This window comes from Narcine bancroftii, chromosome 1 (assembly GCF_036971445.1).
Source record: "Narcine bancroftii isolate sNarBan1 chromosome 1, sNarBan1.hap1, whole genome shotgun sequence".
NCBI classification, from domain to species: domain Eukaryota; kingdom Metazoa; phylum Chordata; class Chondrichthyes; order Torpediniformes; family Narcinidae; genus Narcine; species Narcine bancroftii.
The window spans coordinates 379,736,030-379,752,996 of NC_091469.1; the positions used below are offsets into that span (position 1 = coordinate 379,736,030).

The following is a 16,967-nucleotide window of genomic DNA, read 5'->3' on the forward strand; positions in this document are numbered from 1 at the left end:
CCCTGGAGATCCTCTCCTTTAGCTTTGTTCCTAAGTCCCTGAACTCTATTAGATCTCCTCACCCTCCTGCCCACGTCATTAATCCCTACATGGACTATCCTCTAAAAATACAAACCCCAATTGTTTACATTTTAAACGTCTTGTACATTAAAATACAATAGAACACAGGAGAGACCATGTTTGAAAAGAAACAAAACAGCTTAATAATCTCTGCTGTGTAAATAACATTGTGAAACGTTCCTTCATCTTGTGCATCTAGTTCATCATTTGATAGTTAGTCTAACGTCGGGATTGGGGGGGGGGGGGGGGGCAGGTGACGCGACAGCATTTTTAAATATTCTGACAATAAACAGGTTCAGTACTAAATCGGCATCCATTTGTCATGCTGCCATTGTTCGTGGGACTGAGCTAAAGAAAAAGGAAGCCTCTTTTGGCAAAACTGCATTAGCTATTGAACTAGGGTATGGCATGGAATGCATCTGGGATCATTGCAAGTCACAACTGCACTGCAAATAAAGGTGATTTACACAAAAAATAGACTTTAAAGAATGGAAGAAATAGAACTCAATTAAAGAAGTAATAGTAAGTTTTCCCCAATGAAAGCCAATTGAAAGCAAGAAAATACAAGAATTGTTCTGCACAAATCTTCAATGTAACATCAGTTAGTAACTGTGTATAATTAACTGTGGAGTTAACCAATCGCTCCCACTGTGTCGGTATACACAACCAAAAGACAACAGTTCCTTATCCTTATTAATTCCAGTGAGGCCCAGCAGCAAGTCTATATTTACACATTGAAGGCAAAAACTATCGTCATCAATAGATGTAACAACGTACAAATCATTTATATTTACTTGTATATTTAATTATTCTGAACTTTGCTCATGTTAGATTTTTCTATTCTGGATCCCCTCAATTACAAAAAAAAACCACAATTCTTAATTTTGTTGGAATGCATTAAAACACACAAGTCACATTGCATTTATGGACATTTCGTGTACTATATTTGTCCTGGATAAAGCCAGGATACTGACCAGAATTTATTGATTTAAGAAATTGCCCACATCTTGCACTTGCTAACAAATGCAGGAAATTACATCAATCTCAGGAGAGCTCGTGTCTGTGCCTTAGAAGGAGTCACTCTGGATGAAATTTAAACAAGAGAAATACATGCTTTTTGTACAAAAAAATCAGTGGCCAAATGTTTGCTTATATATTTTAAAAATTGTCAATTCCCATACTGTCAAAAGGGCCCTTGAATTAGGCTACATTGGATTGAATAATGGATGCTGTCTCAATCAAACTCGAAGAGCTCCATGTCAAAGAAGAAAGGGTTAGTCCCAACTTTAATGACCACAGATCATGTTGCATGCAGTCTATGGACTCTATATCCCGACAATTATGAGTTTCAGTAGTGGCCAGAATAGACCCCAAGTCTCGGCTACAGTGCCTGGAGGTTCATCTCCAAGCCTTACATCATCTCAACTTGGAAGAATCCTGCCAGACCTTCATCCTTTCTGCATCCATAGCCTGGAACTCTAACATCAAATGGCATTGTCGGAGCACTTGCATCAGAAGTGCTGTGGGCTCAAGGACAACAAACATTGGCCTTTGCAGGCAACACCAATATCACAAGAAATAAATGTAAAAAATTCTCCAAAGACATCTCTTGTGATGCTAATCATAACATCTCACCAGAGAGTAACCAAAATTAACCACCACCCCAGGATGAAAATAGGCATTGAGAAACTAAAGCACCCACATTTAGGACATCAAAAACAGACTCTGGAAGAATTCACCATGTCAGGCAGCTTCTGTGGGGGGAAATGGTTAGTCACCCTTTTGGGTCAAGATCCTTCATCTGGGCTGAAAGAGAGGAGATTGCATAAAGTGGTGAGGGGGAGGGGAGGGGTGGGCCAATAGCTGGCAAGCTGTAGGTGGGTCCAGATGAGCAGGGGTTGATTGACAGAGTTAGGCAGGAGGGAAATGTGGAGATGGAAACAAAGGCTGGGAAGTGACAAGTGGAGACAACAATGGGGTGGAATTTAATAAGAAAGGAAGTGAAGAATGGAGCCAAACAAGGGAGGGATGGTGGGCAGATGGGAACAGGAGGGAGATGGTCTCTGCAGGGATGAGTGCATGACATGGATGCATGAAGGGACTGGATTTCTATAGTAAAAATGAGGCAGTGGGATGTTAGATGTTGAAATGGTGAAGGGCATGTAGGGTGTCCTGGATGGAGGTGAGAAGAGACTGGACAAGTAAGATCAAGACAGATTCGCGGTACGAGGATATATATTCAGTGGACAAAAGCAGGCAGAAACAATGGCAAGGTAGACCTGCACGTGGATCACGAGGTGGATAAAGACAGTACTGAGTTGGTGGACTATCAGGTTGGAGGCAGTGGAGGAGTAATCTCCTAAAGTTAGACTATTTGTTATGGTTGGCCATTGCACTCCACAGGTGCTGCCTGACCCACCGAGTCTTTCAGTTGTTATTTTGCTCCAAATTCCAGAATTGCTTGTGCCAACTTTCATGGCGAGTCTTTTATTTTCCTTGAATACAAAAGAGGTACAAAAACAATGCATTCTTCAATAAATGATGCTATACTACAAGTCAAATGCTCCAACTTTTGGAAAAAGTAAAGGCCTCAGCATGTCAATAATCAAGATGGCAGGATTCAAAGTTTGAACAACATGAAAGATGGGTATTTGTGCGAACAACTTCTGGCGCCAGACTTCTGGAACAGTTCTTTGGTTGATTCTGGTTAAACTTCTTTCGATTCAAGTTCATTTTCTGTTAGACAGCACAATGCCAACTTTTGCGTATACAAAGAAACGACACCTATTTTTTAAAAAAAGTGGCTCGTTAATACATATTTGACCACAAACCCAGAAAAATATTCAGTCATCAAATTATTAGCCCTCATATTTGTTACACTTAAAATGTAAATAAAAGCAAATGGTGTTAAATTTTAAAATTTGCCTGAAGCGAAGATTTAATTTTGCTCTGCTTAGAAGCTACCTGATCAAAGTAATTCCAAAAGTTAAGCTTTTGTTTCTTGTCATACTTCCCATCAACAATTGTTGGGATAAATCAACCTCCCAAATTAATTTCAAATGAAAGTACATCAGGGTACTGTTTATGTAACCAAAAGAGGAACATCTATAGACAGGAGCAGGCTGTGCCTATTTATGTACAGGAACAGTATTTAAGTTGCTTGTTCAGTGAGATCACAGCAAGTCCAATTCCTGTCTTTCCCCATCTTTCTTCAGATCCTTTGGTTGAGATTTAACACAAACAACCAATTACCAAGAGAATCTGAAACTCCACTGCACCTGGTATACAAGTTTTCCCAAATTTCACCCCCCAAAACTCCAGTTCTAATTTTTAGATCACAAATTTGTATCTAGACTCTTTAGTCAGCAGAAATACCTTGAAAACTATAATCAAATTAATCCATTAGCTTTCTCAATTGAAGGGAAAAACAACCTTGGATGCTCTCTCCACAGATACTGCCTGACCTGCTGAGTATTTTTGGAATTTTCTATTGTTATGGATTTTCAACATTGGGAAATATAGCTAATTATTACTAACTTGCCTGATGCAAGCTTTACCAAACTTTTTGTTGCTGGCACAGATAAACGTTAGCTTCCCCTTTCATCCTCTAGTTCGTCAAATACTTAACTTGTTTGCTGGGCTTCACTGATCTGGAGCCTCTCACAGGCTACCTGCAACCACCTGCCTCCCTCATCAGATATTTCTGTAAATGTGCTGTGATCAAGGCCAATCACAAGTATTGATGAATCTCAGGTGCTGTCTGCTGATTGGTCTTTTATCAGAAAAGAGTAGCCAATGTAGGATGTTTATGAAGATTCAGCCCTTGACCTGCCATGTCGCTGTAATCTAAGGCAATGCTGATTGAATATACTGTATACACCAAATGGCTTCAGTGCTTATCATAACAACTGGTACTTAGTACACAATGAGTCAGTACACACTGACCTTGTTTTCCTTTGCAAGTTATTCATGATTAACTTTGAACAGGAACCGACGCATTGTCAAATGTAGAATGACTAATAGTTTCATCAAGGTACATTTTAAACTAGAGTGGAACAATATTTATAGAAGGATTTCCAGATCTTCAGAGGCAAGGAAAGATGGAGGAATTAAAGTCTGGAGATCAGGAATGGAGGCTCATGGATACCATTTGGGTTAAGAATTTTAAAAATGAGTCATTGTTGAATGAGATAGCAGAGAAGGTTTCTGACAACAGAGGTGATCGGTGACAAGAGCTCAAGGCAGCTGGGATGTACTAGTATAGGACTCACAGGGTGATCAGTGACAGGAGCTTGAGGAAGCTGAGAGGTCTAGGGGATGTTTCACATGAGTGAGCTGGAACAGGAGCTAGCGGTGGCTGGGATGTACCAGCGGCAATCGCACAGGGGTGAGCTGGGTTAGGAGCTTGAGGCAGCTTGGATGCCAGCAGCAGATGCCTGGATCATCTCCAATTCACAGCCTGGATAATGGACAGGAGAGCATGATAATAATTCAACAAAGACAGGGACATCTATTGGTTGATAATGTGGTAAATTGGATCATCAGATTTTCAGATGACACAAAGATTGGTGAAATAGTGAGAGCAAGGAAGACTTTCAAAGCTTGCAGTAGCATCAGGACTAGCTGGGAAAATAGTCTGTACAATGGCGGATGGAATTTAATGCAAGCCAATGTGAGATGTTTCATTATTAGGAGGACCAGCAAGGTAAACAGTGGGAATTATATTGCAACAAGGAGATCGGAATTCAAATACACTCATCCTTGAAAGTGGCATCACAGGCATATCAGGTTGTAAAGGAAACTTTTGGCATATTGGCCTTCAGAAGTCAAAGTATTGAGAACAGAAGTTGGGATGTTATGTTGAAGTTCCACAAGACATTTGTGAGGCTAAATTTGGAGTATTGTCTGCAGCTTTGTTAACCCAAGATATTCACAAGATTGAAAGAGTGTAGAGAATATTTAGAAGGCTGTAGCCAGGACTTGATAATAAGGGGAGATTAATTGAAAATTATGAGGGGCATAGATAAGTTAAATGCCAACAGATTTTCCGTGCATCACTCCCACCCCCCCCCCCCCCCCCGAAGTTGGGTGAGACAAAAATGAGAGGACATGGGTAACGAAACATTAACGGAAACTTCACGGAGAGTGGTGAGAGTGTTCTATGGTCGAACGACATAGATTGCCAGGAGCTCATGAGACAAAATTATTTTATTAAAATGTGCTTGGAAAATAAAACATTAATAAAATTTACTAGTAGGCAACCACAAAAGTTGCAGTAGTCTTAACATTACTTACGCAAAAGCTTTACGAGGCACTTAGGTTGTTTTTCTGGTGGGAGATAAATGCAGAGAAAGTACACTGGGGCTCCAGAGAGAGCAACTGCAATCCCAATGAGCGAGTTGAAGGTGTCGCTGTAGAGAGGTGTCACCACCAGGAACAAACTGCACATACAGTAGATAATTGGGAAAATCAAGCTGAGCTACAAAAGAAAAGAACCACAATTAAAAATTACGAATGATTTCCAATATCAGAGTTTTGCAGATATTCCCGCTATTTCCTGAAGGGATCTTGGTCTTTGGTTGCAAGGTAGTGCTTAGCTCCTGCTGCTGTTCCAACAACATCAATGTGGCCAAATGCCCGCTGGTGACAACATCAGATAACCAGCTCATCTACACATGTTCAGACGCAGTGACCAAAGGCTGGCCTTTCATCTTCCCTTCATTGCTTGTCACACTATTAACTTTTCTGCCCACCACATTTTACATGGTCCTCCTGCATTGAATGACTCAACAATCCCACTTAGAACCATAGAAAGCTACAGCACAGAAATTAGGCCATTTGGCCCTTCTGGTCTGTGCCAGCCATTATTCTGCTTGCCCCATTGACCTGCACCCAGTCCATAACCCTCCAGTCCTCTTCCATCCACACATCTATCCAATTTATTCTTAAAACTCAAGGTCACACTCCCACCACTGAGTGAGGAACCTTCCCCTAATGTTCCGCCTAAACCTTTCCCCCTTCAGTTTAAAACTATGACCTTTCGTATTCATCTCCCCCAGTCTAAGTGGAAAAAGCCTATTCACATCCACCCTGTTACATTTTCACTTTCACTTGAACTTCAGATTTTTTTTGCGAGAGTTGCCACTCATCAGAAACCTGTAGCCAGTTCACGTGAACAAAGTGCTCTCCTTGTCATAGAGTTAGCTTGTTTGTTTTTTGCTCGAGCAGCAAATGATGATCAGTTCCCTCTCATATGCCCTCAGTTGGCAAAACGGGGGATTCAGACCTTCCCCCTCTCCCCCCCACCCTACTTCAAATATTTCCTTCAACTATTTGGCATTAACTCAGTTCTGCAGTGCAGCCATTCTCCACGGGGACAATCGGCCCTTCTGGGGCTACAGTACATTTAATGAGGGGGCACTCAATGAAATCAAAATATCTTTTATGTAGTAAGAAGAAGAGGCATATGGAAGAAGCCAACTGAACTTGACTGCTTCCACAGGGAAGGGGGCCTATAAACTTTCAGCAGAGCTGCAAGGGGCCCATAGCCAACAAAAAAAAGGTCAAGATTATCTGGTTCAGTTTAATCCTGCATCTAGAAAGAGCATTTCCAACACAGCAGCATACTTGTGGAGACACACAAGATACTGAAGTTTTGGGTCAAAACCTTCAAGGCACATTGCTTATGTGACCAGACTAATTCACATGTATGATTCAAATTCAAATGCCAACAATTTTTTTAAAACTTGGTTTTAAAAACACTAATAAATTCATTGCATTGGAAGTAATCTTGGAACTGCTTGATTGCTGTAAAACCCTGCTTCCTTCCCTGTGGGATGAAGTTGGTTACCTGCACACCATCTCTCCTGAAGTACAAGAAACTCCAGTTCCACAATATCGTTTGACTCTAAGCCTCACTCTGCAGTGCCCCATGGTTGCATTAAAACACAGGGAAAGAGGAAAATAAAACCAGGATAAAAACAAGAGCTCCATGAAGACAACCTAAATATTGCAGAAAAGTCCTCCTCACTAACACCTGGAGACTAACATTGATACTGAGAGAGCTATTGTATAGAGAGGACAATCTGTTGTGGTTTCAGTCAGAATTAGTGGATACACCAAGGGTACAGCAATGCCCCAGATTGAAAGAAATCCAAGTGACACAGATACAAAAACTGGAGCAGTGGGTGAGGGAACTGAAAAGCCCCTGATGTTTATTTCAGGGGAGGCAGCTCCACAAACATGGCCATTCTGAATGGGGCCAAAGCCCCAAATGGCATCCCAAATGACCACTGCAGTCAAGCTGATGGTTCATGCCTACATTTCCCCCTTGCTTGCACATCAAACGAAGGCAAGAAATGGCTAGAAGCACCAGGCACATGACTGCACTTACCTGCCTCACTTGGGAAAGGTAAGAAGCTGGGAGGTGATAGGAAGCTGAGGGAGATACATTTTGTTTGGGGGAAGGAAGGGAAGGGGTGGGTGATGGACAAGTGGAGAGGGTGGGATACTTTTGCTTCTCTTTCTCCAACTGCTCAGGGCGCAGGCAATGCTCATGGCAATTACATTTGCCTTAGAGCAGACCCAAGTTAAAGTACATCGTGTATATTATTTTTAATTATGTTACAATACAAGGAATCTTTGAAGCCTTTAAGCATCCAGGCCACATCCTGAGCACCCACGCCCTCATACAATGGCCCTGGCGGTGTGGGGGGGGGAGAGAGAGGGACACTGCTGCCACCCCGAGACTGGGCAGAAAATTTCTGCACTGGCCTCTTCACACAGCTCTGCAACAAACTAAATAATAACAAGACTGAAGGTTTGGAACACCCCCATTTCCTCACTGCCCCCTTGGATCTTTCCACTGACTACAGTGTGGGGGTGGCAGTGCGCATTTTGGGGATCACTCATCTAAACAAAGCAACAGGAGTGGGAAATTGGGCTTTGCCTACATTTAACAGATAAATGAAAAGCACAGCATCTGTATAGACCATTTCCAAATCTGTTACAGGGTAACAATGAAAGACTGTTCCCAGATGCAACCAATTTGCTAGATATAATTCAACATTGATTGTATTTTGCATTCTATTTTCATCCCACAGTTACAAAGTAGTATTGAAAGAAACTGCAACACAGATCGTCAGCTCAATTACCCAGGAAACAGTTACGTTGGTAATACAAGGGAACAGATACACGGTTAAGCAGTCACGACATAACACTGTGTATGCAAGAGTAGATTCTTGCTACTCATCCCACACAACAAGCTTTTTGGATGAAGAAAGATTTGCAAAAAAAAATTTCTGGATCTCGACACAATAAATATATATAAAAGACAAACTTGCACAACAGGTTTCTTGATATTATAAAATTGCAAGCACATTTAGTCATTTCAATATTGTAAGGTAAAACATCATGAGATGGGAATGTGTAGGGAGTTACCCTGTACAGGGCAGTAACAAGAAGGGGAGGTGTCCTTGTACTCCTGTTAGGTAAAACATCATGAGATGGGAATGTACAGGGCTGTAACAAGATGTGAATGCATCCTTGTACTTACAAGATAAGAGAGACATTGATGGATTGAGAGGCAGGAAGCTAGCAGGGAAAGGATAGCAACAGTTTTAGTCATTGGACAAGTAATGATATGATGATGTTCTAAGCACATATCCAAGGGTATAAAAAATCACCATTTTGCTGATAACGGCAGAATGCATTCTCCGACTAACTTTGTTAGTCGCAAGTGTAACAATCCGGTAATAAAGAACAAAGAACCCTGATTTCGACTCAGTCTGGTGTTTGTCTCACTCATTCATGAACAAAGCAGACCTAACAATTTGGTGACCCCGACGTGATGGGTGAGTGAACACTGGACGACGGTTTCTGTTTTTTCTGACAATCATCTCAGCCGGCTGATAAAAAGGTCCAGAGAAGCCTGTTTTAACAAAATTCTCTTTTTTTTTTTAAAAATCTTTATGATTGTCAGTAAGAACTGGAGATCGGACAAATTAGACGACCACAATTGAAGGTCGCATGCCAGGATTGTAACACGTAAGTGATTACAGACAAGATAAAAGTCCTTAAGGTGTTTGAATGACATTTATTAAGTGCTTCGCAAGAAACTACTAGAGTTTAAAAGTCTTTATTGTGTCGTTGCAAAGTCCAATAGAGTGAGAAGGTAGTCTATAAACAATTGAGGACCTGAGTTTTCTGCCCTAAACTGGTTATTAAGAGGAGAAATCTCCCACGTGAAGGTTGGGCTTTGAAAGAAAACAAAGGTTCAGGCTTATTGGCCTCAATTGTATCTGAGAGACTGACTTATAAATGTCCGGTAGGTATGATAATGTCTGTACACTTGAGAAGTTAAGAATTTATTTCCCCAATTCGCCGTGGTGGAATACCACAGCAGACACTAGAGACCTTGAGACAACAAAAAAAGTACTCAGGGACGCCTGCCTGGTGAACAAGAACGACGACAGAAGGCTGCGACAGCTGTGTCCGGATCAGGTAGGAGATATTAATGAAAAAGTTGACAAACTCCTAAGAGACACCCAGTTTATTCGAAATACTTTTGATAAGTTAAATGAGGGTATTCCCAACATCACCAAGGAGATAAAGTTACGTAAATTCATAGATTGGTACAGGGAAACAGGACAAAAGTATAGCCCAAATATTTGGTTTTCTAGTTGTAATTTAACTTTCAGACCCCTTTGGGAAAACAGAGAGTGGAAAACGAGCAATCAGAGTATACAGGACAGTCTGAAGTCAATTGGAGGACAAGACTTAGACTGTTCCTTTAAAAGATATTAGTCATCCAGCTTGCAAGGAGACATTTTTAAAAGCAATTTTCGTTGACATAGATCCCCTAAACGGACAAAAACCTAAATTAAAACAGGCATTAGAAAGCGGTCCCGCAGCTATGGCTGTACAGTTGCCTGCTAAGACTTTTGACCAAGTTATTAAGGAAATTAATCAGGAATTAGAGGAGCGAAATACCAGTAATGCGGCATTGGAAAAACAAAAAATGCTCCGAAAATGTGTAGACCGCTGGAGGAAGAGGGGTTGGTTACCCGGGGGCACTGAGATGTTCCTGACAGGTGAGGAAAAAAAAATTTTAAAACGTAGAGGCTTAGATAAGCTGGAAGAAACAAAACACAGAAGGGAAAGGAAAAGTGCCTGTTTCCAGTTTCCAGCCACGAAGTGTCCGGGTTTGCTCTCTCCCTCCCTCCTTTCACCCTCCCCCCTCTCTCTTCTCTCCCCCCCTCTCTCTTCTCTCCCCCCCTCTCTCTTCTCTCCCCCTCTCTCTCTTCTCCCCCCCCCTCCTCTCTTACCCACTCCCCCTCCCAATCCCAATCTGTGGCGGTGCTGCCCTGAAATCCCCAGGTTGGGCAGGGCAGAGAAATACAATTTGGTTTTAATTTTGTGCCCACAATTCCAGCTCCGCATCAAATGGGATCCTGTTTTATCCTCTCTCCCTCCCTTTTTTCCCGCACCCCCACCATTGCGGGATCAGGGCAGACATTGTGGGCTGACGTGTAGCTCACTCGAGGTGGGAGGGAAGGAAGGAGTGATAGTTCCCAGTGGTGGGAGACCCAATCTGATCCAGACCAGTGATCACAGGATGAGAACCCTTTAAAACCTTTGAAACGAAAGTGTTAATCTGAAGACTTTTCTCCCAGTGGGGCCAGTGCAAGGCATTTTCTCTCTCTATCTCTTGTGCTCTGTGTATCTGCCTCTCTATCTCTCTCTCTCTCTCTCTCTCTCTCTCTGGCACCCCAGATGGGATCCTGGAGTCACGTCCCTTATATCCAGATATTGAGACACTGGGGTGTGACAAGAACCACGGGAATAGGGACACATCAGACGAGGTACAGGCCCCTTTAATAAAAATAGAAGGGGGAGTAATAGATGTAGAGACCCCTCTGGAGTCCAAGAAAATAGAAAAGGAGTTAGAGATACAGAAATGGAACATGAAAAAGGTTCAGGATAACATTAAAAAATTAAACAGAGATATTAATGTGCTGGGGCAGATCAGTGAGGATCAAAAAGAATTAATGGTAGGTGTATTGAAGGAAGTGGAAAAGATAACTACAACACTGTCAGGAGAAATTAAAGCTGAAGGAATGGTAATAGGAGTAAAGGACGAAAAGTGTAGTACAGATGAGGAAACGAGATACGATCCACCATGGGAGGAAAGTAAAAGGAAAAGACTCGGGAGGGAGAAAAATAGACATGCCTACCTGGACATAGTTAGGACAAAAGAGAAAGATGTGAAACAACTAAACTATGGCCGAAAAGATTATCTTAGAGATGAACGTGACCAATATACCTTTGACCCTGAGACATTGGAAGCTGATAGGGACAGTGACAGTGACGAAGAAGAGTCAGAACAAGGTGGGATAAATAAATGCATGCCAAGAGTAAAGAAGGAGCAGAAATCCCCAAAATTGAGATATCAATGCCCATTACTGATCACGGGACGGGGAACTCAAAAATATGTACCCTGGTCACGAATGTTCTTAGAGAGTTTAATGAAAAAACTACCTCCGTTGAGTAATGGGGCTAGTCCATGGATTTCTTGTTTTGAGCGAGAAACCTGCCAAGAACAATTAGCACTTGCAGATGTCAGAACTATCATGATAAAATTAAAGGCAGAAGGGGCCCTGAAGCAAATAGAGAAAATTGTAAGAAGCAGTAAATTGGGGGATGAAATAGAATTTAACCCACTTCGGAATAAATTTTGGGAAGCACTTAGAGAAACATTTCCTACACCCTATAGTTTGGATGCCTTGGTAACCCTTCAACTAAAGGAAGGAGAGACTGCACACGAGTATTTCACTCGAGCATGGGACTTATGGGAAACAGGGACTGGAGAAAGACCCGACCACAGCCCCTTAGGAAGGGCTCACTTTCGTAATGGGATAATAAACGGACTACCTGCTACGGTTCAAGCAAAATTAAGGGACATTGTGGGATTAGAGACAATGTCAGAGGATTTGTGGAAAAGACACCTGACACATGCAATCAAACGACATCGTCAATCAGAGCATGCTAAGTCAGAAAGTGCGTCCCAGAAGGAGGTGGACAAGACAACCGATAAATTGGTGAGAGCCATAGAACATATAGGGGTTAAATTAGCGGCCCAACAGATAGTCCCACAGGTCATGGGGCCAGTGATAAATCCGGGACCCCAAGTAAGAAATGGTTGGGAAAGACAGCTAGGTACAATGTATAGAGGGGAACATGCAGTATGCTGGTACTGCCAAAATCCTGGACACTACCAGCGGAACTGTCCGGAGGCTGGGAGAGCAAGGGGAAAAAGATTACCCTCTATGAGAGGCTATCGGGGAAGAGGAGGAAACTTAAGAGGACAAGCAAGGGGTAGGGGTGGACACATTGATGGGCCCCAGAGAATCGGGGGGTGGCAGAGTGATCAACAAGTCCAGGCACCTCAGTGTAATGACTATATTGAGGAAGGTGCTGAATTTGATTATTGAAGGTGCCATGGAGAATCAAAAATCACGCCTCCCTGGGAGCCACCAAAAATTTGGGGGACGGTAAATGGAGAAAAAATTGAATTTATGGTTGACACAGGGGCAGCAGTTACGACAGTGATTAAAAAACCCCCAGGGAGCACATTTTCGGGCAAAACATTATCTACAATAGGATTCTCCGGGATAAGGGAAACACAGCCCTATACAGATAACATCGACATGACATTTGGACGACAAAGGGTTAAAACGCCTGTCCTGGTTGTGCCAAGTTGCCCCATTAATTTATTAGCAAGGGACATTCTTACCAAACTAGGAATAACCATACAATGTTCTGAGAAGGGCCTTCGGTTAACATACCCAGGGGATACAATAAGAAGGGGAGGACAGTTTATAGTAATGACCCCATCTAACGCTTCAGAAGACTCTGTGGAGGTTAGTATTTTCTGGAGTCGGCTACTGTATGATGAACCAGGCCCAGGGCTGATTAAACAGTTTTTTGAGTGGAGGGCCAGTATTCCTCGGTATGGGGATTACCATTATCCACTAGATCCTATGCATGTTACATTAAACTACACCATCCACCCGGACCAGGAATATGAGGAGAGGTGGGACTCTCTAAAAGAAGGGAAGACAGAAACGATACATTGTCCATTTATCTTTGTAGGTAAGGAGGGAATAGCTGCTATGGTTGTCATGACAGAAGAACAATGGAGTGGTTCTGCTTAGGAGTGGAAAGTGTGCCTCATGTGACCTTGGGTATTGCCAAAGATCATCACGCTCGACAGCTGGGTCCGATGGTAAAGGAAGCGATAGGGTGTGAATACAGGCAGACAGAAATCCCGGGATATTCCACCCCGGAGGGAGGAAAATTTGTCAGACTGAATATTGAAGCATGGGACCAGGTAGTGAATGAGAAAGTAGAAAGAGACCGAGCCATAGAAGGAGAAAATATTGATCACAGAGACTCAGACAAATATCTTTCTAATCTGAGTCCACATATATGGACAACGGGGCCCTATGATGTGGGAGTAATAAAAGGAGAGGTATTTCTAGAATTGGCCAACCCCGGGCAGAAACCAATATGGAGAAAACAATACCGCTTGTCGCCCAGTCAGGAGGAGGGTATTAAAGGAACGATAGAAGGGTTAATGGAGTCAGGGGTTTTAAGGGCGGCACCTGACAGTATGTGGAACACGCCCATCATGCCTGTTCCCAAACAGGGTAGAAAAGACTGGAGGATGGTACACGACCTCCGGGAGATTAACTTGGCTACCAAGACCATCGGGAGACCAGTCCCAGACCCATATGTAGCACTTAGGGCTCTGAGTCCGGAGCACGAATACTATACTGTCATTGATCTGGCAAACGCATTCTTCTGCTTGAATTTAGCTGAGGAATGGCAAGACTGGTTAACTTTCACTTACCAAGCACATCGGTACACATACACTAGATTACCTCAGGGTTATAAGGACAGTCCAGGACTGTTCAATCAGGCCCTTAGCGAAATCCTAATGAAATTAAAGCTCCCGGAAGATGTTACACTGATTCAGTATGTAGACGACCTACTATTAGCAGGGAAAACGCCACATGGGTGCCTGACAGGGCAGCCAAACAGGTTACTGGTTATCATGAACATATACAGGGGATGATTTTGAGGTCCCATTACAAAAAAAAATGAATCTGAAACTAAGGAGACTTGTAGCAGATTGAATGACTACACAGATGAGTTTTGTGGAGGAAGAGTGCTGTACAACTGGCTCCCCGCTAACTGGGATGGTCGGTGTGCTCTAGTAACCCTTAATGCGCCAGTGCTGATTGTCAAAAGGCAGGAGGGAGACGAGGATTCCCTAGAATTGCGCCACACAGAGAGTTGGCTGTGGAGAAAAAGGAGGAGTGTTGGACTCTTGGGGCCGGGAGGAAGGAACCCTGATGGGGTATGGATTGATGCCATTGGCCAAGCCCGGAATATTCCGGACGAATTTAAATTAGCCGATGAGATTGCAGCTGGGTTTGAAAGCTTTCCTGTTTTTAGTGCAATTTTTCCCATCACTGTAAATAAGAATGTTAATAGGATCAACCTTATTCACTATAATGTCCAGCGCCTTGCAAATTTGACCAGGGACGTTGTTGAGGCAATACATCAACAACTGTCAGAAACTTCCCTTATGACACTTCAGAATAGGATAGCGATTGATATGGTCCTGGCAGAGAAAGGTGGAGTGTGTGCTATGTTTGGAGATCTATGCTGCACTTCTATCTCTAATAACACAGGGCCAGATGGATCACTCACTAAGGGGTTAACGAAACTTAGGGCATTGGCGAAAGAATTAAAAGCCCAGTCTGGAGTCTCCAATCCTGTTTTATCCTGGTTACAGGGAGTGTTTGGGAGATGGAGCACATTGTTAGGACAACTTTTGCTGGGTTTGTTCATTTCTGTATCAATTTTTATCACTTGTGGCTGTTGTTGTATTCCATGCATTCGAACGCTGGTCACGAGGACCATAGAGAAAGCCTTTGCTGACCGTGATGAACTGCCTCGGAAATATCAAGCTGTGCAGGCTGTGGAGCAAGACTATCTCACATTACAGGAGACGGAGAAAGTTGCTGAGATCGATCTGGAGTCTGATGGGGAATGTGATGGAAAGGAGGGATTGTGAATTAGATTGTTACACATATAATTTTAACCTTGCTTGTAACCTAAATATTATAACCTTGATTGTAGAACAAATATTATGAATTAGATTGTAGACCATATGTTAACTTGGGAATTTACTAATGTACGGGGGGTTAGCTAGTTTTTTGCTTGGGGGCAAATGGGATGAAACTTGTAAACGGGCAATGGGATCGGGGTGACGGATGGGGGGTGTACGCAAAGGAGGGTTGGGGGAGCCCTCGCCCACCAGCCGAACTACCCTGTGAACAGAACCCGTATAGAGCTTGGCAATAATAGGCGAACTAATGTAACGCGGTGGTAGCATAGTCAGGGCGAGATTGTCCTCTAAAGAGGACAAAGGAGGGATTGTAAGGTAAAACATCATGAGATGGGAATGTGTAGGGAGTTACCCTGTACAGGGCAGTAACAAGAAGGGGAGGTGTCCTTGTACTCCTGTTAGGTAAAACATCATGAGATGGGAATGTACAGGGCTGTAACAAGATGTGAATGCATCCTTGTACTTACAAGATAAGAGAGACATTGATGGATTGAGAGGCAGGAAGCTAGCAGGGAAAGGATAGCAACAGTTTTAGTCATTGGACAAGTAATGATATGATGATGTTCTAAGCACATATCCAAGGGTATAAAAAATCACCATTTTGCTGATAACGGCAGAATGCATTCTCCGACTAACTTTGTTAGTCGCAAGTGTTACAATCCGGTAATAAAGAACAAAGAACCCTGATTTGGACTCAGTCTGGTGTTTGTCTCACTCATTCATGAACAAAGCAGACCTAACAATATTTTAGGTGTATTACAATAATGTAGGAGAATCTACAATCATTTTGTATGCAGCCAACTTCTGTGGTGCAGGAAGAGCCACAAAATAAGCTTATGTCATTGGCTGAGTGACAAATATTGATCTCCTGAAACCTGCTGAGTTAAAAGGCAAATCTCAAGATCCAGCCAAAAGACCCTTTGACCAATGATGCATCACTCCCACAGTACCGCATTGTAAGAATATTTGACAGAGATCCAAATCCACAACCTTTTGCCTCACAAGTGTATCACCAAATGAGCCACAGCTATCACAGGTTTATAATGAGCATCTTTTAACTAATATTACCTTCACGGGTCTTGGTAGATCTGGGAATTTCCATCTCATATAAATCTGACTGGCTACAGATAGGCCAACAAACAGCCAGTAGTTAAAGCTGAAGTAATTAATGAGTGTGTAAATATCTTCAATGCAGAGATAGATTAAAGCCATCCCTCCCTGAGTAACAAGAATAAACACAATTAAACTGGCTAGTCAATAAGCAAAATAAACAATTCATTTTCAAAACACACTGAAGCATCAAGAGTCAAGGACACAGTAGTTTTCCACACTCAATTTACATTTCACTTTTCCTTTAAATAGTAAACATTCTCAGTCATTGCCTGGGCATTTGTGATTGCACAGCATATCTTTTCTTTTCTTCTTTGGCTCGGCTTCGCGGACAAAGATTTATGGAGGGGTATGTCCACGTCTGCTGCAGGCTCGTTGGTGACTGACAAGTCCGATGCAGGACAGGCAGGCACGGTTGCAGCGGTTGCAAGGGAAAATTGGTTGGTTGATCACCATTTAAAACATACACATTTGACATTTGATTATGACATTTGGTACATCAGAATACAACTCATGTTGCTGCGCAACTAATGACACTCTCCTACCTTGGAAATCCTCCGTGTCTTAAACAATTGAGAGTGGCGTCAATTGTTTTGAG

The 16,967-nt window shown here is 42.6% G+C and overlaps 1 protein-coding gene across 4 annotated transcripts in view; it reads right to left on the bottom strand.

The window, feature by feature from the left end:
* Positions 1 to 843: 843 nt before the first annotated feature.
* LOC138751310 (Y+L amino acid transporter 2-like) overlaps positions 844 to 16,967 on the bottom strand; it is a 142,137-nt gene continuing 126,013 nt past the window's right edge. For all 4 annotated transcript variants that reach the window (XM_069913444.1, XM_069913445.1, XM_069913441.1 and 1 more), the window contains 3 exons: positions 16,328 to 16,477; positions 5,356 to 5,539; positions 844 to 2,844 (listed from right to left, as the gene is read on the bottom strand). In XM_069913444.1, the coding sequence (XP_069769545.1) occupies positions 2,768 to 2,844; positions 5,356 to 5,539; positions 16,328 to 16,477 (411 nt within the window). In that variant the 3' untranslated portion in view covers positions 844 to 2,767. The remainder of the gene's footprint in view (positions 2,845 to 5,355; positions 5,540 to 16,327; positions 16,478 to 16,967) is intronic.